Source organism: Stegostoma tigrinum, chromosome 1 (genome assembly GCF_030684315.1).
Source record: "Stegostoma tigrinum isolate sSteTig4 chromosome 1, sSteTig4.hap1, whole genome shotgun sequence".
NCBI classification, from domain to species: Eukaryota; Metazoa; Chordata; class Chondrichthyes; order Orectolobiformes; family Stegostomatidae; genus Stegostoma; species Stegostoma tigrinum.
This window is the reverse complement of record NC_081354.1, coordinates 19,046,779-19,070,734: the sequence shown is the minus strand read 5'-3', so window position 1 is coordinate 19,070,734 and position 23,956 is coordinate 19,046,779. Positions and strand designations below refer to the sequence as shown.

The 23,956-nt window shown below is 40.6% G+C and overlaps 1 protein-coding gene across 7 annotated transcripts in view; it reads left to right on the top strand.

Annotated features, from left to right (window-relative positions):
* The window catches only part of LOC125454329 (serine/threonine-protein phosphatase 2A 55 kDa regulatory subunit B gamma isoform), a 313,765-nt gene that overhangs the window by 139,613 nt on the left and 150,196 nt on the right, over nucleotides 1–23,956 (top strand). The window contains exon 1 of one of the 7 annotated variants that reach the window (XM_048535007.2): nucleotides 9,746–9,791. The exons of 5 other annotated variants lie outside the window; for them this stretch is intronic. In XM_048535007.2, coding sequence (XP_048390964.1) covers nucleotides 9,783–9,791 — 9 coding nt within the window. In that variant the 5' untranslated portion in view covers nucleotides 9,746–9,782. Of the gene's footprint in view, nucleotides 1–9,745; nucleotides 9,792–23,956 lie in introns of those variants that run through there. One more of the 7 variants, XM_048535014.2, reaches the window with a different exon arrangement.

Genomic DNA, 23,956 nt, shown 5'->3' with positions numbered 1-23,956 from the left:
GCCTAGTATATATTTCTATGTTTTCTAGTTGTCATTGAGGAGCAGGGCTAGAACTTCTCAATACCTGTCTGCCCAATTCGCACATTTTCATTGTTGGCAATCAAAATCCTCCTGACAGTCCTGCAAAATGGGGCGACTGAGAAGTGAATCCTACCCATTACTGTGGAACTGTTAAAAGCACTCTGATCACAATTAGAACTCCCCATGAGATGCTGAGGAACAGTTTTTTTATCACCAATTCTGAGTAAGAATCAGAATGTCACAGCCCTATGACTTCATTGTTGGTGGATTACATTGACTTATGAGTTCATGCTTTAAACCTGATATGCGATTGTTCATTTGCCCTGTGAATTTCTCCATCCATTTAATGGCACTTGAAATGAATTGTCATCAACTTGTTTCAAAAGCCTGAAGATAACTGGAATTAAACCAAAATGAAACAGGAGAGGTTTTTATTTTTACAAACTCGCTACTCATCCATTTAACAAAAATAACCAGGTATCTGATGCTAATGTTGACTTCTTGTTGCCAAGGGAGTGTTGACGTTTGGTTGAATGTAAAGGATCATTGATGTTCCTCTGTGTTGTTAGTTGTTTGTGTATGGAGGAAAAGATGGTTTATCTGTGGAAAGATAAGATGATGATCACCAAATAGAAATCAGTTCCAAACGTTTCATTGGCTACAAATAGAAAAATACTAATAAAGCTAGTATTTCTGCAATGAACTTTGTTTGAATTAAAATATTATAATCTTGGTTGAGATCAGTAGTTTTTATTTGTTTGTAAAAGAAATGTAAAGTGCTGGTTATTTATGGGGTTCAGTTTTTTCACTCTCAGAAGCCAGGAGGGTTGGTTTCTTTTCAATGTTTCGTTTATGTTTTGTTCTCCCTTTTCTAGTTAGGATCTCCCTGAAAAAACACAAGTTTGATAACCATGACTTACATCACAAGAGGAATTCTCTCATGCTCTCGTGCTCTCTGCCCTCCCTCCCCCACACACACAGACACGGACAACCCCCCCCGACCACCCACCCCCCTCAAAACCAAGCGTGTTTCTTTCTTGATAACAAAGTGTGGAGCTGGATGAACACAGCAGGCCAAGCAGCATCTCAGGAGCACAAAAGCTGCCGTTTCGGGCCTAGACTCTTCATCAGAATCATGCTTTTCTGATGAAGGGTCTAGGCTCGAAACGTCAGCTTTTGTGCTCCTGAGATGCTGCTTGGCCTGCGGTGTTCATCCAGCTTCACACTTTGTTATCTTGGATTCTCCAGCACCTGCAGTTCCCATTATCTCTGTGTTTCTGGATTACTGTTCTAGTGACATTATCACCACCAATGTATGTGTTGTTGTTGTACCAAAGACAAAAACAGCAAGCTATCTACAGAAGGAACATACTTAGAAAAATCTTAACACCCTGCAAAATGTGATTTCAAACTATTCTCCACCTCACATCCAGAGAAATTACATCTCAACAACAAAAAAAATCTTTAAATGCGACTTGACTGATTCTTCCCTGAACTGTAGATTCTTCTTACATGAATCCCCTCAAAACTGCAAGTTTAGACTTTCCAGTTTGTAGGTTTTTAACCAGACATTCTTCATCTGAAAATTGCACACCTTAAACCTTTTTTTAACTGAGGTAGCTTTTCTCTTAATTGTCCGGTGGGGGGCGGGGGGGGGGGGGGGGGGTGGGTGGTGCGAAAAGAACATTTGCTGGAAGTAAAACTGTACTTACTGTAGGTTCCAGTCAGGTTTCCTCCAAACCACTCACCTAACTGCCTTAAAAATTTACTATCTCTAAATTTTCTAAACTCAAATCAATCCTCAATTTATTCAGATCTGAATAAAAGTTCAAGACCTCAAGGTTCACCGGTTGTAAAACATGATAGTATTAACAGTTTTTCAATTACACGCCAGGGGTACTCTGCACTTTGGCACCTAATGGATTAGGTCACTGTTCTGTCTGACTGAGTTTATTTTTAAACCCTTCACAAAAGGAAGCAGCTCCTGTAGTTTGCCATTTTAAAATACAAGCTCGTAAAAATGATATAAATCTCACTCCTTTCATTGCGTAAGAAAAAATATTCCCAACTAACATTCCTGGAGCTATTATAGTGATTTTTATTCCTGCTCTAATGTTTTTACAGCCTTCCCGTGAACTGACGGTGCCAAGAAAGAGACTGTCATGCAGGGGTAGGGCAAGGGATTGGCAGAAAGGGTGTGGTGTTGGGAGTTCAGTGTGTCAACTCCTCCTTCCCTGTTCCCAAATACTGATTCTGGTTTTCTCCATTAGGCATTGAGTAGTTTTGAACAAACAACCCCACCTTGGAACCTACAAGCAAAGATGCCAGTATGGCAGATTCCTGTGTGGCAATCCCTCACCTTTCTCTGGGTTAATACCAGCAGAGGCGGGAGATGACCTGTAGGTAGGCATTGAACAAATATTTGTGTCTGTCTTTACAGCACAAACTACAAATTGCCCTTGATTTCCAGCATGCAATGTAGTTGAAGCAGTTAGTGTTAGCAAAGAAAAATTAGGTTCTGACTTCTCAGATTAGTTCTCAGAGCGGGAGAGATCAACCTCTACTTAATGACAATAGATTTTGAAGGGGTTTCACAGGATAGATATTGAGACACTCTTCTTTCCGCTGGCTGGTGAATCCAAATCCAAAACAGGGGATGGCAGAGTCTGACCATGAGATAGATCATGTAGGACTACTTCACCAAAATGGTTATGAACCTTTGGAATTCTCCACCCCAGAGAGTTGTTGAGTGATCCATTGTCAAACATGTTAAGGCTGAGTTCGATGGATTGTTTGTGCCTTAGCGAATCAGGAGATTTCGAGAGAGAACAAGGCATGAAGCCATGATTGTATTGAATGGCAGAGCAGGTTTGATAGACCATGTGGTCTACTCTTGCTCTTATGTTCTTTGTGGTATCAAGCTGTAGGAAGGCAAATGGAGTTGAATTTGAGAGCTCCTTGGATAGCAAAGGAAACTTGAAGGGTTGAGTAGCCTGCTCCTATTTCAGAAGTTGCTAATGTGTTTGCAGATGTAGTGACCCTTCAGTGCAAAATGAGGCCATTCAGCCCATTGAGTCTGCACTTACCCTCTGAAGAGTATCCACCCAGTCCCAACCCTCCACCCTTGCTCTCTAACTCCACATTTAGCATGGCCAGTCACCTTGGAACTGTGGGAGAAAGCTGGAGCCCCTGGAGGGACCCCATGCAGATGTGGGGAGAATATGCAAAGCCCACACAGACTGTGACCGAAGGCTGGAATCAAACCTGGGCCCCTGGCACTGTGAGGGAGCAGTGCTCACCCTGGAGCCACCACACCACTCAGTATAATTCAGCTGTTTTTTGCATACTAGTTACATAGCAGTTTGGGGAGTAGAGGTTGAGGTTGTTGAAGCATCAGGGCATTTCAAGTTCCGGCTGAGCAACTTGAAGATGCAAAACCGGGAAGCTACAATGCCACCCACTGATGCCAAGTGCAAGTAAAATATGATCTATTTATGATGGCCACATGTGTTCTAAACAAGAATGTAAACCTTTTCAGTGGACTTAAGTTTGTGCAGCATTGCTGTACGTATTTTTATATCTGTATGTACAGTTAGAATTGAAGGTGGGACTGCAGAGTATAATTTATGGTATCTCCATTTGTCATGCATGACTACAACAATGCCGCAGCCAGGGCTGTACAATACATGTATATACTTCAAATAGAACTGCTACAATGTGTAAGGTTCCCAGAAACATGGACACTTGAGTCATTTTGTAAAGTGTCAGTGACCTAATCCACAACATGGAAAGATGCTTGACTTTCATTGCAAAACCATGCTTACTTTACGCCCCTGTGGAGATTGCATTGCCTTCTAGATGCTTTAACCTAAACTGAATGCAGCTTTGCAGTTCTCCCCAGCCTTTGTTATCTTGGTTGATTCAGTCAGCTCATGCGGTGAGCACTATTAAGTTATTTGCTGACATATGTTCAAGTTGAAAGCAGCAGGAGGTTTTGGATCAGCGTTTATAGTTGTCTGCCGAGATTATTTCCTCTACATCCCATCACAGAAGGTGATGTCTGTGCAATGGGAGGTGTTACCTGAATGTGATTTTTATAGTGTACAATTGTCTGATTTTCAGTTTGCTAAACTGCTGGGAATAAATGGCCTGAAATCTCGGGCGAACAAAATTCCGGTCTAATGTCCTAATTAACGTGATCCTGTTTTCTGTCATAACAAAAATTGCAGAGACCATCAAAGGAAATGTCAAGAGAAAGCCATGGGGGGTGGGGGTGTCTTTGCTACTTCTGCTGTTTCCAATTGCAAAGCTGTTAGCTGCAGGATTCCTGGGAAGAGGCAATTTCTCCATTCTTCTTGGTAGAAGCGAGAGCCCAGACTGTTGCAAAGAAAGGGGTGTCATGAAAAAAGATAAGGACAGGGTTATTAAAATATTTGTCATTTGGTGCAGCTGACTGCTGTTCTTTCTTCTTTTGCAAACAGGTTCAAATCTAATCAATTTTGAGTCTATCCCATTATGTTGATTATAGACTACAATAATCAACCCTCTTTTTAAAAACAGAAATTTGAATAGATAATACTCATAAATGTGAGGTGCTGCATTTTGAAAAGACAAGTCGAGGACAGGACTTGTACACTTATCGGTAAGGCCCTGGGGAGTGTTGCAGAACAAAGAGACCTTGGAGTGCAGGTTAGTATTTGCTTGAAAGTGGAGTCCCAAGTAGACAGGATAGTGAAGAAGGCATTTGGTATGCTTACCTTTATTGGTCAGTGCATTGAGTATAGGAGTTGAGAGGTCATGTTGCGACTATACAGGACTTTGGTTGGTTAGGCCACTTTTGGAATACACATTCAATTCTGGACGCCCTGCTATAGGAAGGATGTTGTGAAACTTGAAAGGGTTCAGAAAAGGTTTACAAGGATGTTGCCAGGGTTTGAGCCATAGTGATAGGCTGAATAGGCTGGGGATGTTTTTCCTTGGAACGTCCAAGGGTGAACTAATATGGAAAATCATGAGGGGCATGGATAGGGTGAATAGCCCAGGTCTTTTACCCTGGGGTGGTGGAATCCAAAACTAAAAGGCATAGGTTTAAGTTGAGAGGGGAAAGATTTAAAAGGGACCGAAGGGGCAACATTTTCACGCAGAGGGTGGTGTGTGTGTATGGAATGAGCTGCCAGAGGAAGTGGTGATGGTGAGTAAGATTACAACATTTTAAAAAGCATCCAGATGGGTACGTGAATGGGAAGGCTCTAGAGGGATATGGGCCAAATACTGGCAAATGGAACTAGATTAATTTAGGATATCTGCTCGGCACGGATGAGTTGCATTTAAGGGTCTCTTTCTGTGCAGCGTATGTCTTTGACTCTATGACCTTGATTCTGCAAGACCCATGAGCAAGCATTCTTGCAGTTTCTACAGTTGGAAGACTTGGTTAGCATTTGTGGGCTGCAAGTCAATGAACAAACTGATTATTTGAATGCTTATCCAGAACAAGTTCAGTTTGCTAAAGGAAAGCAGATGTTTAACAGAGGCCTGATGGTATTAAGAAAAAGCTGTATGCAAGGGTCACCACTGTTAGGACAAAACATCAAAAACATACTCCATGCCTATGGGCTTATTTCCTGGAAAACCAAGTGTTATGAAAAATAGATTGCAAGCAGGACATGTATATGAAGCTTGGATAGCTAAGAGAGCATGTTTCCTAATAGTTTTATAAAGAATCAAAAACTCCCAAATATTTTCCCAATTTGTTGTTAGTACTACTTTTGAAATAAAGGATTGAAACATTTAATACAAATTTATTGAAGTTCATTAGTTTCAAAAACAACTTGAACTTTGAATTTATTAATGCGTTCAAGGTTCAACACTATCACTGAAGCGGTACCCCGACAAACTTAATTCCTTTTACTCAGCAGCGCAACAATAATATTCATAAATACATATTTTATTTTCTTTTTGGTCTCTTGCCTATTGGGATGTTTTGAAACTATATTGTGTGAGATCTAAATAACTTTCCACTAAGCATTGTCTTTTTGTCTTGTGCCCCACTTGCTTGGCTCCAGCATAGAGAACATTTGAGAAAAGGGATCCACGTTTTTGTTGCTTCTACCTCCTGTGAAATTATTGAAGTATTATGTGATGGGTGGCATGAGCTGTCTGTGTTCAGGCAAATGTGACAGTAAACAGCCTGAATTTTAATTTCCTCCCTGCAGTGAAAAAGTATTGGCTGTCTTGGATGAGAAGGTGAGAGACAACCAGGAATGCAGTGCTGTTATTTCAGTGTCTACTGACAGACATGTTTCATTCTTCCACTTTGAATTGCAGAATTAGATCAGGCAAATTCGTAAATCATCAAAGTTGGATCTGCACAGCATGAGTAGTGCTAACTTAAGTCATTCAGTTCAATTAACTTTATTTATTTAGGTAAAACATCTACTATCATTCTTTCTATTTCTTTTGGGAAAGATTTATTTTCTTCGTAAATTGTATCCCATACTTTCTTGAAGATGGTGATAATGTTCTGAAGTCCAGTTCAGTGGAGTCCATCCATCTCCCAGGTTATTTTCCAAGTTTCTGATCTTTTTGGCTTCAAGCCTCGACAAGGAGGGATAATTTGAATGTTTGATTAGTGTGAGACAAGACAGGTCACCCCCCCCCCCCCCCAACACTGCGTTGTCTGTTCCATTTCCTTTGTCATTTTAAAATTTTGATTTGTAATTCATAGCATGTAAGTTTTTTTTTAAAAATCCGGTTGTACTTGGTCTAAGAAAGTTGAAATATATTTGTTGTTAAAGCTTGCACAAAATTATTAATTTAAAATCTACTTATGAGGCTTGAAAAGAAAATTTGAAGAGATGGTTTTGTTTTGATTTCTGTAGTGGTTGTTTGTTCTTTACATAGCAATAGCAATAGGTGGTTGCTCCGGGGAAAGCAAATGAGAAGCTCTTTTTAAAAATGACAAAACATCCCCACAAATCCACATTGCAACTGTAGATGTTCTTTTTTTCCAAAAATAGATATAAGGCTGTTTTCAACCTCCATATAGACCAATGACTTCTGATACAGATTTGAATTCCCAATGCCTGATTCAAAAGATCACATGCTAAGATTTCACCTTTTAAGATGTACTGCAACAAATGATTTAATGGAACACTACTTAATAGGCAACTAGTACTGCAAAGCCCAACAAATATATTTTCCCCTTTTAACTTCTTAACTTGACCAAAAACCCAACACCACATTTGTAGGTTACACTGAACTCTGAGCAGCTTTTACAGCTTCAAGTTATTCCTAACTTCACATGGGGGTTCTTTTCCTCCCTATCAGCAAGTTTTAAGGTCCACTGTCCATTGGAAAATATTTTTCCTTACACTTCTGAGAATCCTGAACAGGCTTCCGGTAAGCAGCACAGCTTCATGCTGGTGGTGTCTTTCCCCAGCCATGCCCTTAACTTTCACTGTCTTTAACTTTCCACAGATCTTCTCTCTTTTGACCAGAAAATCCCACCAGCATGTTGACTGGTGGTTAACATCATGTTCCGTATGTTGTTCACAGCTGTTGCTGTACTTTTGTCTCACCTTATAAGACATGTTCTTTCTCTGTCCAAGCATTTGAAACACTGCATTTTAAGTCTGTTTCTGAGTTCAGTGGTGTGTTCCTCTGTTTTCAGTAGTTTAAACAGGCGCCGTGCTTTCTACAGGGCTGGACCTGTCCCTACAGTGACCAGATCACTTAGGGTTTTGTCATCTAGTAGAGCTAGTAGGAGGTCACAGGTCACCCTTGATTCCATTTTTAACCTGAATTAAATGAGACTGTTCAAAGCTTCACCTGTATCACCCACACAGCATATCTCCAATCTCAAGTTGATTGTGTCTTTTTTCATAGCTTTTTCTTCTCCTTGATTTGAAAATTGTAAACTTTACTTCATCTGGTTAATTTTCTCAAGGACAACATCGCTGCATTTTTAAAATTGACTATCTGTGGTGGTGAGCGTGTGGAATGTGCTGCCGGCAATGGTAGTGGAGTCAGATACTTTAGAGACTTGTAAGTGACTCTTGGATAGGCACAGGGAGGATAGTAAAATGTCGGGTATGCAGGGTGGATTGATCTTAGTAGGATAATAGGTCAGCACAACATTGTGGGCATAAGGACCTGTACTGTGCTGTACTGTATTGTTCTGTGTTCTTTACTTCTATCTCTCCCCATCTTCCTCTGGCGGCTTCTTGTCTTTTGAGATGCTTAAGTTTACTCCACCCAGTTATCTTCACTTTGAAACATTTCAATCTGATTCAACTCACTCAGTGCTCCTCAGTGCACTATCCATCTCCTTTATTTCTTCAGTTTCTGTGCTGAGTGACTTTACGTTCCTAGTAAATGCAATCTATGTATCAGAAGACAGTCCCAGCCTTTAGGTTAGAACCTTTGGATTTGGTCAGTGGTCAGGGACAGGAGAGTGTGACTGCAAATAAAACCGGTAAGGGAACACCAAGAGCAGGAGCAGAAGGACTGCAGCCTTTGCAATTGTCTAACAAGTGTCAGGTTTTTTTTTCCTCCCTTAAGGAAATGAGCTAGCTGACCATGGAAAACTGACACTATTTGTGGAAGAGGGGGCTTAAACAGGTAATTCAAGTCAGCTTGACAGAGCAGTAATCGTGGGAAATGTGGGCAAGTTCTCTGCAACAAGTATTGAGTAGAGATGGCTTTGTTGCCTGTCCACTGCCAGGTTTCAGGACATCTGCTGAGGGATGGAGAGGGACTTGCATGGGAGGGAAGAGGTCATGAGCACAGTCCATGTGGATAGTGCCAACACAGGCATGACAAAGAAGTGTCTGTTTGTGGAGCTTGTCATCAAAGTAAGAAGCAGAAACCTTACAGGCCATTATTTCTGGATGATAACCTAAAGGCATGTGCAAATTGGCACAGAACAAATCTGAATAGAGAATCGACTGTGTGGCTCAAAAGTCTGCTTCGGAAAACTGGGTTCTGAAGGGCGGTTGTTACAAAACAAGTGGACGTGGGGCAGAAACAAAATTTGCTGGTGGATCACAGCAGTTCTGGCAGCTTCTGTGAAGAGAAAGCAGATTTAATGTTTCAGGCGAGAATGGCCTGAGAAAGGTCACCGGACTCCAAACATTAACTCTGCTTTCTCTCCACAGATGCTACCAGACTTGCTGAGTTCCTCCAATTTATTTTTGTTTCACATTTGCAATATTTGCCATTCTTTGTTTTATTTAAGTAGAAGTGGGATCTGTAGCATTGGGACAGCCTGAGTTGTGCTGAGGCTGATATTCCTGCAAACTGTATAACTGAAGGAATAGAAAGGATTTTAGTGGGAGCAAGGGATTGAATTTGAGAAGCTGTGGTAAATCAAAATGTAAAGATCAGGCAAAAAGGAAAAGTATTAAAGTTGGAAATGATAGGTATGGCCGTGACAAAGAGGAATAGAGAGTACAAATCTCAGAGTAATTGAAGACATCAGTTTGGAGGTTACAAAGAAAAGAGTATCTGAATGCACGTGGCTTTCAAAACAAAATGTATAGACAGAATGCAAATGGATACAAGTACTATGAGGCAGCCATTACAGAGACATTGCTGCGGATGATGAGGATTTTTTACTTGAATATTGAAGGGTTTGGAATATTTGGAATGGACAGGAAGCTGGATGAAGTTGGAGGGACACCTCTGTTAGCTGTCGATGATATCACAATAAAGAAGGTTGACCGAAGATGAGGATGTGCCCATGGCTTGAGTGGAAATGATACATGATAAAGGTAAGAATTCATTTTTGGGAATTTTTGGCTAGCCCCCAAAGAGTAAACATGCCCAATGATGGACCATCATGGCAGCTGTCTCTCTCATACTCTGTCACGCTCTTGCATCTCTCACGCATGCTCATTGTCTCACTCTCACTCACTTACTCTTTCTCCTGCTGTCAGTCTTTTTTTTCTCCCTCTCACTCTGTGGTGTTGATCACGGAGGTGAGCATTCTTTACCACTCGCCAACTATGTTCTCAACTTCCTTCCAATCCCACTTCCATATTTTACTGGAAAACATCTAATTTGTAGCCTTTAGTTGGCCATGCTGCTTCCATAACTGTCAAATTGCTTAGGTTCTCCTTCATTGCTCCTCCTAGTGCACTTACCTGGTGGAAATACCTTGTCCTTGTTGATCCTCTGTATGATCCCAACTTTGCTCTTTTAAGTCAAACTTGAGCTCAGACATGAGTACTGGTGGCTACTTTCTTCAGCCATTTGCGACTAAGTCTGGCTGGCCCATACCAAACATTATTGGAACACACTTTCCTCTGCCAAAGCTGTTTATCTCTCCAGGGTCATCCTATAGAAGGTACTGGAAGGTGGGTCTCTGCTGAAAATTATCTGCACCCTCTTCAGTGGTAGGTTCATTGATAGTTGTTTTTTTGTAACTAAATTGAAACCATCTATTCAGTCATTTCTCCTGTACTTTGCTCTCTTCCTTTCTCACCCAACTCAAACTACTTCTACTGAATCTACAGCTATCTGAGTTTACTCTTCCATGTTTCATGCCCCATCACCAAACTGATTCCTGTCGATTCATCAAGGTGGGAATAGATATTAAGGACACCATGCCTGTAATGTGACACAAGTGCAAAGAGAATTTGGCAAAAGTTAAAAAAGGATAAGGGCAAGAAAGTCACAGTTACAGGAATTTATATCCAGGAGGCATCCCAATCCATTTTTCAGCAAATTGTGAGGCTGGAGAAAATTAGCGACCTCTAGATTTCTGACTGCCACTCAGTGCATTAATTGTATTTGATATTTAACAAAACAGATGAAAATTAATATCAATTAAAGATCACCCAGTCTCAATCAATTTCAGATTTTGACTATTTCTATACTCCTTGTTAACTGTAATATGCTTCTGAAGTGATCATCTGACATTTATTCATGATGAAAGGTTTTGTGATGGTGCTGTGCCTTTAAGAGATGTGTGCAATTCTCTGTCTTTTGCAGAGGGCAGTTGTCACCGTGATGCCAGAATATTGGTTAACAGCTTTTAAGTTCTCCCTGGGTGTTTTTTTTCTTTTAAATAAGACAAAAGAAGCATGAGTGGATAGGATCAAGGCTCACACAGGCACAGGAAGGTTTTTAGTTTGCTTTCAGTTAGCTGAGAAGATTTCTGCTGGCTGCTAGAGCTAAAAGCTCGAGTTCTCTGCTGCTAGGGTGAAGTCTTGGACAGTGAGACTTCCTCTTAAAAATTCAAAGAGCAGGTTGCTTCTTTCTTCTGGCCTGGAGAGAGACAGCACATGAGAATAATAATGAATTGCATTTTCTGCGAAAGGATGTGTTTATGGGATGCTGCTTCTCTGAAAGCGGTCGATGATTAGTGGTTAAACAACACATTATCTTGTTAAGTATTGCAAGACAGCAAAGTTATCCCAATTCTTCTTTTTGTTGCATTTTACCTGTTGTAAGAATAAAGTCTGTTTTGATCAAAGTTTAGTGGTGGGTTAATTGAATAATGTCCTGAATACAGCAACTCGCACTTCTTTTTAAAAAATATAAAAGTTAGGGTCCAGGCTATCTCCATAATATACTTTGGTGTGGGCAGGGTGGGGGGTGAAGGGGGGAATCTGGTCTGGTCTGTAACAGTGTCTTGAATATTCCAGTCCCATACGCCATTTCTGATTTCCCATGTTCTTTCTTCTGCACGTTTTCTTAATGCTTCATTAGCTGACATGGAAGAAAGGATCCAGATGATTGTGAAATGAACACACTTGGCTTGGTGATGGATCATGTTTTATTTTTTCAGCACTAGTGAGATTCCTCGTTAGGTTTGCGTGTGTGGGGCAAGAAATTGTGCTGCAGTTCATAGCCACACTGATGAGCTCATCACACAACCCCCAAGAAACATGCCACTGAGTGATAATGGAGAAACAGCATTAGTTCTACTGTTGTAACCCGTGAGAGTGAAGACAGCAGCATCTCATTACCTGCCATGTCATATATTTATAGAAACCCAGTGACATTTTCAGAATGAGACAGATAGTACTTGAAGACGTTGGAGGTAGATGCAGTTTTAATTTGCCACGGTGCTTTCACTGCACTGAAGACAGCTGGCACGATTGGATGAGTTCATATCGTCGTGCACTCTAAGAGGTCAATCTGCCTGGTTCCTGTGGCCAACAGAATTATTATTCTGTCTTTTGTCTCACCTCCCTCCTAACCAGTGAGGGTAATCTACACTGAGTTATGTTTATTTTCCCTTCCAGCTTTAATCTTTGAATGAATGTCCTTTTGAAATTTTAATACACAGGAATAAATCCTGACTGGCATTGAACTGAGAAAGAAACTGCTTGCCACGGTGAATGATCCTGATCTTGGGACCGTGAGTGGTTTATGTATCACACAAACACACTTTTTTTAATGTAATTGACAGCTCCCTGGGGAGCTAACTGGCTGAACCTGTTACGTGTGTGGTATAAATCTAAAATAATAGATATGACATCATAAGTGAAGTGGGCAATTCTCCAGTTAATTATTATTTGTTCTTGTTGAAAGCTTATTTGTTTATTTTGTTCTTTGCAAGGCCGTATATCTCACTTTCTTTGAAATTCAATGAATGCAGCAGTTCCTTCAACTTGCTCAGCCAAACGGCCTCTCCTGCATACTAAAACATGGAGCAAAAATATTCTTGGTGAAAAGAACAAGTACAGATGGCATCTCTGTGTTACGTTGGTTGTCACTGGTTATTGGCATACATCCGTAAGCAAAGTACTGTGAATGCTGGAGATCAGAAAGTGCTGGAGAAATTCAACAGACCTGGCATCTCAAGTAAATCTGGAAGCAGCTAACAGATGCTGCTATGCCCGCTGAGATTCTGGAGCACTTTCTGATTCTATTGGCATACATCTATTGCTTTTGTAATCTTTTTAACCAGTAATATAGATTCTGGCGGCAGTCTTGTAGGGCTTTCAAATTCTCACTGTTCAATGGATTATACACCCGTTACATGTATTTAAAGGGGAATTGGATTTTCGTTAATATATTAAAATATGGATGGGCAATTTTATTTACGATAAATGTTACCACTGAATCTAAACTGCATGGTGATTTTCTTTATTTATTCAATGAATGTGGGCTACGAAGGTTAGGCTAGCTTTTGTTGCCCACCCACAACTGCCTTTGAGAAGATGGTGATAAGTTGCTTTTCTTGAATTGCTGTAGACCACAAGATTTAGAAGCAGAGTTAAACCATTCAGTCCATCACTTCTGCTCCACCGTTCCATTCTGGCTGATATTTTCTCACCCTTATTCTCCTGCCTTTTCACCTTTAACCTTTTGATCCCCTTACCAATCAAGAACCTATTTCTCTCGGTGTTAAACACACTCAATGACTTCACCTCCGCAGCCCTCTGTGGCAACGAGTTCCACAGATTCACCAGCCTCTGGCTGAAGAAATTCATCCTTACCTCAGTTCTAAAGAGTTCACCTTTCACTCTGAGGGTGTGCCTTCGAGTCCTGGTCTCCCTGACTAGTGGAAATGCCTCCACGTCAACTCTGTCCCAGTTTCTCGGTGTTCTTTAAGTTTCAGTGAGATTCCCCCTCACCCGTGTAAGCACGATCAAGTACAAACCCAGAGTCCTCAACCACTCTACAGTCCATTTTAGTAAATGTAGATCAAAAATGCTGTTCAGGGCATTCTAAGAATGTGACCAGTGACTGTGAAGAAGCAGAGAATATTTCTGCATCAGGATATGCATGTATTAATCTGCTGTCTCTATGATGTGAACAAAGGAGCTGGAAAAGGCTATTTGGCCCTTCGAGCTTGCTGTTCTATTCAGTCAGGTCGTGGTGATTTGTTATGGTTTAACCTCCACTTTCCATTCTGCCCCCTTACCCTTTGTCTGTTACAAATCAATTACATTTAGCCTTTAAGAAATCTGAAGACCCACCTTCCAGTACCTTCTAAGAAACAGGATGCCACACGTAAATAACCCCCTGAGAGAACTAATTTATCCTCATCTCTGCCTTCTAGGAACACTAAGCTTTTTTTTGTTCAAGCAAGTAGACATACACTTTATGACTGATTTGTACTTGATAAATGGGAATAGTGCTGAACAGCAGCGTGGATCTAAATGGTTTCCTTGGTAACAGGGTAAATGCTTTTGGGATGAGTTGTACGAATATTTTAAGAAATCAAATTGGAAGGATGTGGCTGATTTGCGCGACGTCTCTGAAAATGTTTGCTGGTTTTTGAAGTTCTTTGCAAATGCATGTTACAGCCCAGTAACTACAGTACTTTATTTTGACTTCATTTGTTTCAAAATGTTCATGTTTGGAATGGCTGTAATAATTTGGATATTTCTTTCCTGCCACTGAAAGCCAGCTTACAGCTCCTTCAAATAAACCTGCTTAATGTTTTATAGCTCAAGTAACTGCGCGGTACTAAATCATTTATTCAAAATTATATTAACATTGATCCAGCATCTGACAACAGATTACCGCTGACCATACTTGAATGTACTTTGCTTCTAGGTATATTTTCCACTTGACTGTGATAATCTGATTTAGATTCTTTTTAGATTTTGAAAGGGCTTTGGTGGGACAGTTGGCAAGATAACCTTCTCGATACTAGGATCATCTAACGCTACCACCACTGCCCTTCCTGTGCCATCTTTAAGAACCTGATCAGAAATTTAATTTGGTTGGCAGATTCTCGAGTGAAGATTGGTCAGAAAGCAATTAAAACTTAACCAAATTTACTGCAAATGCCCAACATTGAAGCCATGAGGGCGCAGACAAATGGAAGTATTTGCTCAGATTGGGTAGTAGGATAGGGACATCATTGTCCCTCTGGAATCGAAGGCATAGTACAGGTGGTTGTGCTTGTTGGGAGGTATAATGCTCTGTGATTCCCTACGTTGAACACACCAAATACCGATGGTGAGATTTGCCGTTACATTTCGTGAAATCAAAATACCGTCAAACTCCGAACATAGGCCATTCTGAACTTTGAGTTACTCACTTCAAAAGTCTTAAAATATCTTGGTTGTATGCTTATGCAATAAATTTGCCCACAATTCAGAACTGCACTGTAAATGTTAGAGGTAGTAGGAACTGCTGATGCTGGAGAGTCTGAGATAAAACGGTGTGAAGCTGGATGAACACAGCAAGCCAAGCAGCATCAGAAAAGCAGAAAAGCTGACGTTTTGTTTTTCTGAAGAAGGGTCTCGACTCAACGTCAGCTTTCGTGCTCCTCTGCTATGTGGCCTGATGTGTTCATCCAGCTTCACACCATTTTATCTCTGCACTGTAAATGTGATCATTTCAAATGGTGTAGTGGGGATGAGTGATATTAAACATTGAACGTTTTCAAGAAGGAGATAGATGTAGTTTCTAGGGCTAAGAAGATCAAAGGGTATGGGGGGGAAAGTGGGAACAGGGGACTGAGGCGGATGATCAGACTTGATCTCACTTGAAATGCTTGAAATACTTACTCTCCTGCTCCTCTCCTCTTTGTTTTTGTGCTTCCTTGAATATTGCCATCTTCGTATTTTGAAAACATTAGATTAGTAAAGTTCGCTGAAAAGCAATTTATAAATTCAAATGGGGTAGAACTGTGAAATATGTCACTTCAGAATTTACTTGCTCTGTATCAGATGGACAGCATATAGGCAAATTATGCCCAAGACATTTAATCCAGTTCCCTCTGGCCACAAGGTACATTTTCCTGCAAATCTTTTTAACAGTAACAAGGTTTGTAGCAAACAGAATATTACTTGATACGCTTGTATTTTGTAATTCTGCCATAATTAACATAATCAGCAAGATAAGGGTTGCAGCAGCCTGATGCTTCTAATGTCTTAGATTAGCCTGAAGTGTTCTTATGGTGTTAACATTGATATTGCAGAAATTGCGCTTCTGATGCAATATTTGAGTATTTTAAACTTGTATCTGAAATTGCTGTCGTTGGAACCCTACCTTTCATCTTTGTTGGCATAAATCTGTTGTTTAGAAGCAAAGCAATCCTTTGTGGCCCTGTGGCTTTTCAACATTACCTTTGGACCTGTCAAATTTCGTTTGTGGCAGTACTAATCATTTGTAGTGAAGGAGGGGACTTCTGTCATAACATTTGCTACACTATAAAATGTAAATGTTGTTCATAACCTTACTGTGCCTTCCAGCTCTGCCTCCCTACCTGTTTCACGTTATCAAGTTCAACTGTGATGCAGCATTTCTTTTTTTTGAAACAAAATGTAATGAAAAGCCATACATTAAGTGCATATACAGATATGGTACCTCGAAACCAGCCATTCAAAAACTGGCCAAGTCCAAAAATGAGATTTTTAAAAAATAATGTTCAATATATCAAGTTTAGTGGAGTAAAGTTCTAACAAGAAACAAGGGACTTCAACTTGTAGGAGGGAGAGGTTGAGGGTGTCAGTGAATACCTCCCTCACTTAGTCCATTCAGGACACTGTTCAGGCCTGTCGCTTTCCTTGTGTTGACTCCCAAGAAGTCTGATATCTGTAGCAATGACAGAGGGAACAGGTGTGCCTGAGGCGGCAGGGCAGGTGTCACAGTGCTGCTGGCATTCTGCTCAAATCAACCATAGAAAGCGTTGAGTGCGTCGGGGACGGATGTGACTTTATCTGCTATCTTGCTCTGCTTCATTTTCCATACCATACTGTTGTTTAGGCCTCGCCACTAGTGGCAAGAGTCTGTTTGGTATGTTTAGGCCTTAAACTTGGTACATTACTGCTTCTTGGCATCCATGATGGCTTTGCGGAGGTCATGTCTGGATTTCTTGTATTGGTCCAGGTATGCTTCTGTACGTACTCTCGCAATTACTCTTAATCCATTCTACCTGGCTTCACCTGAACTGCACATGGCCTGACCCAAAATCTGTAAATATCTGAAATCTGGCACAGTATTGCAGGCAAAAGTACAGTATTCTGGACGTCATTTTTCCAAAATGCATTTTCAAATTTAATTTCACTGATCTCCATTTAGCCATTGTGGTTTCATGCGTTACATGGAGCTAGTTCACTTCCTGAACTCATTACAAGGGTAATGATAATTGGAGTAGCTAGGTTAGGCATTAGTTACCTCCTCCTTTGTTCCTGAACAATGCTGTTAGGATCTGGACTACAGAAAACCACATTCACAATCCTGGATTGAACCATCCAATGCATGATTAGGAACTCTGAGCTGGAGGCTGCTTCAGTCGCCCAGTAATGCTATGTATCTGGTAATCTTTGAAAGGTCAACAGTAGGTGTGGAGAAATGGAGCTGGTTATGATCATGTTGCTAGCCGCACAATATTAGATGCTGCCGTCATGAGCAAGTGACGTAGATGAGAAATTCGAGTGGCGCTTCCTTCCACACCTGCCCACAGGACTGCCAGGCTTGCTGCTAATAATGCCTGAGTTCTGACTTGCATGAATCCTTCTCTTTAATGTTTGGTCACCCGAACAGGTCTGTTTCACCACCATAACCCTCCACCCGTGAGCAGCCATTGTCCTCACCAATGATGCCATGCCAACCACTGTAGTTGATGCCAATCCAGCATTGAAGTAATTCTTTGAGTTAGAAAACTGTAGCAGTTCTGTGTTGGACACTCTCCCGGCAACAGATCCCAAGGATCTCACTGATGTAACACGTACAAAATAAACTTGATCTGTGTTCTTGCTTCTGGTATGCTGTCCAGGCTTTTACATTATGCGACAGCCTACATAGTGCACAGACACTGAAGATTCTGTGTGGCAATTATATTTACGTTGGACTGATCATGAACCCAATTTCCCTGCAGTAGTTAATAAGGTACTTAAAATTGGAGAACTTTACCAGAATGTGCTGCTAAAGCTGTGTTGTCAACAAACAGGAGTTTATATTTTAGAAAGCATCGTACTTTGGTTTTTTTGCTCTCGATTTGGACTGAGACAGTTTGCTTTGTGTAAAATTTCCCTGAAGAGAAGTCCCATTGCTCCATGACACAGTAAGGTCTCAGTAGCACCGGTTCTATCTATTTACACGTGCATAAGAGGGATCTGGCTTTTTACATGACCAGTAGAGTTTTGTCAAAATCCTGTTGACTGCTTTAGTGACCGATGCATGCAGCAGATTTAAGATCTAATGAAATGCAAATGGCAGTTAGAGCTGTAAAACATAGCATGCATCATTAGGCCCTGTGTGAATTAGCACCCTTCATTCTGTTGTGAATACCCAGAATATGTCCCAGCATGGGAAGATAATTAAAGCTCAAGTAAAATTTCATTAGTGTTGTGATTTTATTCTGTGGCATATGTGCATAATAGGTCTCTGCAGTGACACAGATATCTTCAGTGGTGTGCAACCAAGTGTCGTCTTGTTGTGAGCCAGTATTCTTTTGTGCTATTAGGGTTTAGAGTGCACGTGCATGTTGTCTGCTGTAGCCCATGAAAATTGTAACAAAATTTTGTTATAAATGTAATTTTACAACTCTGAAAACCGAATTACACCTGCCCCCCCCCCCCGCCTCAAGAAATTGAACTTACAGACTGAGCATTTTGTTCTGATTTGTAGTTCATGTAGCCCCATTTTATTCATGGTAATAATTGATTTGCGCCATAGTGACTTGGCATAAATGGAAAAAAAAACATAAATACTTCAAAATGTTCTCATTAGATTCATAACCATTGATGAAAAATGGAAGTATTATAGTATTTTAAATCTCTTATGAGGCCAGCTTTAAATTCTGTTCACATGGATGGGTTTTGGCTGGGTAAAACTGGAGTTTAAATCTTGTAGGGGGGAATGAATTGCACAGTGGATTTTTGACACCATTGTCAGCAAACTGTCACTGAGATTATGCAGTCTGTCCCAACTCTGCTAGAAGGGACACCATTAAGAATATCTCAATTGGTGTGGATCAAGATTTGAGTATTCTGAAAAACAGTCATTCAGTGATTCCTCCTCCTCTTGTTGAATTTTGGTTGTTTCTAAAACATTTTCCACTGGAGAGTGGCAGAGTGGCTCAGTGGTTAGCACTGCTGCTTCACAGCGCCAGGGACCCGGGTGTGATTTCTACCTTGGGTGTCTGTGTAGAATTTGAACATTCTCCCCGTGTCTACTTAGGTTTCCTCCGGCTGCTCCGGTTTCTTCCCACAGGACCAAAGATGTGTGGGTTTGGTGGATTGCCTATGTTAAATTGCCCATAGTGTCCAGGGACTTATAGGCTATGTGGATTAGCCGTGAGAAATACAGAGATAGGGCAGGGTGCTGGATCTGGGTGGGATGCTCTTTGGAGGGTCAGTGAAGACTCACTGGGTCGAATTGGCTACTTCTACACTGTAGGGATTCTAATGATTCTAGGAAGAGATTCATATTGTTCGAATTTGAGATCTAATGTTGAGGTGGCGTTCAGTTATTGTGTGGAATGATTTTCAGTTTAAAACTTTTTGAAGTATTTCCACCATGCAGAAAATCTCTAATTTAGGCTAAATTTTATTCCATGTCCATTTGTTTGCCGCATTATTTTGTGGGTTTGTTAAAAATTAAATTTAAATAGAGCTTGATGATTACAGTTTTAATTGTGCCATTTGTTCAGTTCTCTTAATAGTAACTGCGCATTTTAATTCTGTGCAGGTTGGTTGGTTTTGTGTTTCATGCCAAGTAACTGAGGAAAAGACTTATCCTTGTGCAGCATCATATCTCCTTGTTGGATAATGAGATTATACTTAAAAACTAGATATGAGAGGGAAAAGTGAGCCACTTTATATGAATTATTAACTTTTTTTAAAAAAAATCTGTTTCAAAGCAAATTCAGTTTAAAGTATCATCTAGCTACATAAATACAATATTCTAAGGAGAAAATTTGGGTGCAAAATATACTCATTCATAAGTGTGTTAAAAACAGACAATTCCATTCATTTATATCCTACTCCCTTTGAGCTGGCATCTTTTTCATTGCATATCTGTGAGGCACTTTGGGACATTTTTTTCAATGTAGTCATTACAGGCGCGAGTTGTTTAGATGTACGAAGACTTTGATGTTAAAAGTGATCAGTCACTTGCTTTACGTGGAAAAGGAGCTTTTTTTTGTTTGAGACTTAGTGCAGTCAAAAAGCTGCATTGGTTGGGGTGTGTTAACTGGCCCCCTCTGCTGCCCCCACAGTGCAACATGTGAAAGACCGAACAATTGAAAGGATTGAGCAGTATTTCACTGGGAGGAAAAAAAACCCATTCTGTTTGCATTAACCTTTAGACATAGAGAAATAAAAATGTCCTTTGTTTGAGAGTATTTGTGAAGCACATTCAGGATAAAAACAGTCAGCTGTCGTGAAATGAAACAACAGCTATTGTATTAATGTTTTTTCATGTGTACCGTTGGAAGTATAATATATCATGAGTTTATCTGAGATAGCTTAATGGTATTAGTACATAACTTTAACATGTAAATGAGTCATCCTTTTACTTGGCAAATTTATTCACTTGTGTTTAAATGAAAAGTGTAAATAACAATTTAAAAACAACCAAACAGTTTAAAGACTGTGAAACAATGCACTGTATTCTGCTGTCAATGCATTGGAGTCATGAGTTGGTGAAATTAGGACTATTGTGTGCCTACATCACACTGGCACCAAAAGTCATGTGCCCACTGTTGATGTTACTTCCTTATCTGCTGCTCTAATCTCTGTTTCATTGTTGTCCCTAGTTGAGTAGTTGTAACATAAACTTTCAGCGAGTTACATTTATGTTACTGACTGAGAATAAATTGTACTTTTTGTCAAGTATGGTAGTGTACGTAGTGCTTGGCAAGCCAGTAATGTGTTGCATGAAAAATCTGTTTGTCGTTCAACATTCTTATTGCATTACATGATCTACATTTTTCTAAGAACCATTAGGGGAGGAATGGTAGAGAAACACACCAATAATTACAGCTGAATGAGGGAAGAAGTTTCAGAGGGAGTATTTGGTTGGAACCCAAAACTTCAAACCATGTAACTGCTGCTTTGCAATATTGTCAAATGGCTATCTATTTGGATCATTGTTGTTGGATTTGAACAGCACTGTTGGCACTGGAGCTTTGGAAGTATGAATAATTGTAATTTAGATAGGAGTCGCTTTCATGTAATAATGTCGGATCTGCATATAGTAAGAAAAAGGAAAAAGACTTCCTTTATTTCTGTCTAATTGTGCTGTCTTTTAGTCAGGTGTTTGACATCCAGCTCTTCATCAAACCTGTTTTCCTTGGTGTTACAGCTTACATTGACCATTTATATAAATCTTTGAGTGACAAATTGGTAATATGATGATTTCCTGCTAAAAATGCTTGAAAAGGCATTCAAGCGTCATTAGTGTTTTGTGAAGCATTCTGAAGTCATAAAAAGTGCAGTACGAGTAGTACTTAATCATTCTTTACAAATGACTAGATAGGCTTTGAGCAGAACTTTCTAAATATGCAGATATAAACTATCAGAGTCAGAAGTCTCACGACACCAGGTTATAGTCCAACAGGTGAATCCGAAATCAGACATTTTCAGAGTACTGCACTCCAAAAGCTTGAGATTTCAAATAAACCTGTTGGACTGTAATCTGGTGTCATGTGACTTATGACTTTGCTCACCGTAATTCAATACTGGCGCCCCACACCATAAACCATCAGGTCAGTCGGTTGTTTAACATGTGCTGTGGAGCTGTTACCCATTCTACGTATCCCTAAGAGACTTTGAGTAGTTGCAAGTGGTGATAATAGTCTGTGGGAATGATGTTTGAATGCATAATGTCATCTGTAGCCTGACTGTCCTTGCACCTCTACCTCTCCTCATGATTTTCTCGCATTGCATGGGTTTAATTTGAGTGTGATCACTGGAGGTGAAGGGTAAACTGCAGAATGGAGTTTGCTCCTTCAATTCAAAAAGAAATCTGATTAAATGGCTGTTCAAATTCTTGGTCAATCTGAGGTTGCAGAGTTCGTAAGATGGCACCTCTGATTTCTGTGCGCTCCAACTTTCACTTGTGAAGTCTTCCGGGAAGGTCAGTATAGATTTAATGAGATATTTTACAAATTCATGTTTAGAATCCCTACCGTGTGGAAATAGGCTCTTCAGCCCAACACACCCACACTGACCTATGGAGCATCTCACCCAGACCCATCACCGTATAACCCACCTAGTCTACACACCCCTGAGCGCTATGGGAAATTTAGCATGGCCAATCCACCTACTCTGGACATCTTTGGACTGTGGGAAGAAACCCACACACAGGGAGAATGTGCATTGCCTGAGGGCGGATTGAACCTGGGTCCCTGGCGCTGAGAGGCAGCAGTGCTAACTAGTGACCACCATGCCACCCCGCTGTTTTTTTGGTAGCAGGGAAGGAAGGAATGTCATCAGGTATGTCAGCAGTCTGCTCCTGGGTTTCTTCTTGATAAATGCAGTTAAAAACAAATCTTGATAATTTTTCTCTGACCCTGCTTTAGGGAGTAAGATCTGTTTAAATGATTCCTGAAGAAAGAAGTAGATTTAGAAAGTCAAGACCTAACAGCTGAAGGAAGTAGCGAAAAAGCAGCTATCAGGGATAACCCCTCCAGAACAGAGGGAATTGTAGTATCTGGGCTGCAGGTCAATTGGGTCCTTGGAAATTGTTAACTGTTTATTTGGGGAGTCTCTGAACTCGGCAGGGGAATGGAGATAGAAGGGAAGCTTGGAATATGGATCAGATGGAAAGATGGCAAAATGGCAGGGTCGTCCCTTGAGAGTAGGGAAATGGATCAGGACTGTTTAAAAGCCCCAAATCATTCCCAGGGAAATATGATTTTCACAGAGGGGCCAATTAAAGGCCCAGAAGATAGACTCACTATCCAGTTAAAAAGGGAATGCAAGTCCTTCCTCTGACTTTGATTCCCATGTCTTACACCCTTACCCATATGCCCTGCCTTGCAACCAGCACAAGACTCTCTTCAAAAGAGAGGAAGAACAACAATTATTTGGCAGTGCAATGGAAATTTTCTGGTCTGCAAAGTGGAACTTAGATCAGCACCCACTGCTTTAAAAAAACTGCACAGGACATATACAGATTCAAGCCAGTAAAATGTGAAAAATTGGCTGAAAAATAACAAATTTTGTGAAGAGATTTACCAGAAAAACACAATTCCTTCTTCCCAGCAGTCCGGCTTGAAAATTTTGTGATTAGTATTTTGCTGTTTCTCAGTTTGTGTTGTGGAGATTACTAGGCTAAAGAGTTAATCCAGAAAAAGGATTACTGAGATATTTTTAGCTGTGTTGCTTTCCAGAATGCACTGTCTCCAATAATGATGTTATGTAGTTTTGACACAGGTTAGCATTCCCAACACCAAATGCTAAACAGAGATGTCCTCCCCTGTACTCCAGATGCTTATGATGAATAACTAAGTGCCACATGTAGTGATCAGACTGTACGCTGTTTGCAATTTAAAAGTAAGGTTTTTAAAGCTACATCTAGTTGACTTTTTAGATGAATAAACTCTTAGTTCAGCTCATGTATATTGGCTGCTATGGTATCATTTTGTGAGTGGAGGTAAATGCATGGCAGAAATTCAAACTAATGTGTTTCTTTTTTGTTTGCGCAACCAAAAATCCATAGACTGCCACTTCAGCTTTGTGTAAAATAACAGAATTATTGTTCAGAGACAGTAAGAACTGCAGATGCTGGAGAATCTGAGATAGCAAGGTGTCGAGCTGTATGAACACAGCAGGCCAAGCAACATCAAAGGAGCAGGAAGGCTGACGTTTCGGCCCTAGGCCCCCCTTCAGAAATGGGGGAGGGTAAGGGGGTTCTGAAATAAATAAGAAGGCGGGGGGAGGCAGATAGAAGATGGATAGAGGAGAAGATAGGTGGAGAGGAGACAGACAGGCCAAAGAGATGGGGATGGAGCCAGTAAAGGTGAGTGTAGGCGGGGAGGTAGGGAGGGGATAGGTCAGTCCAGGGAGGA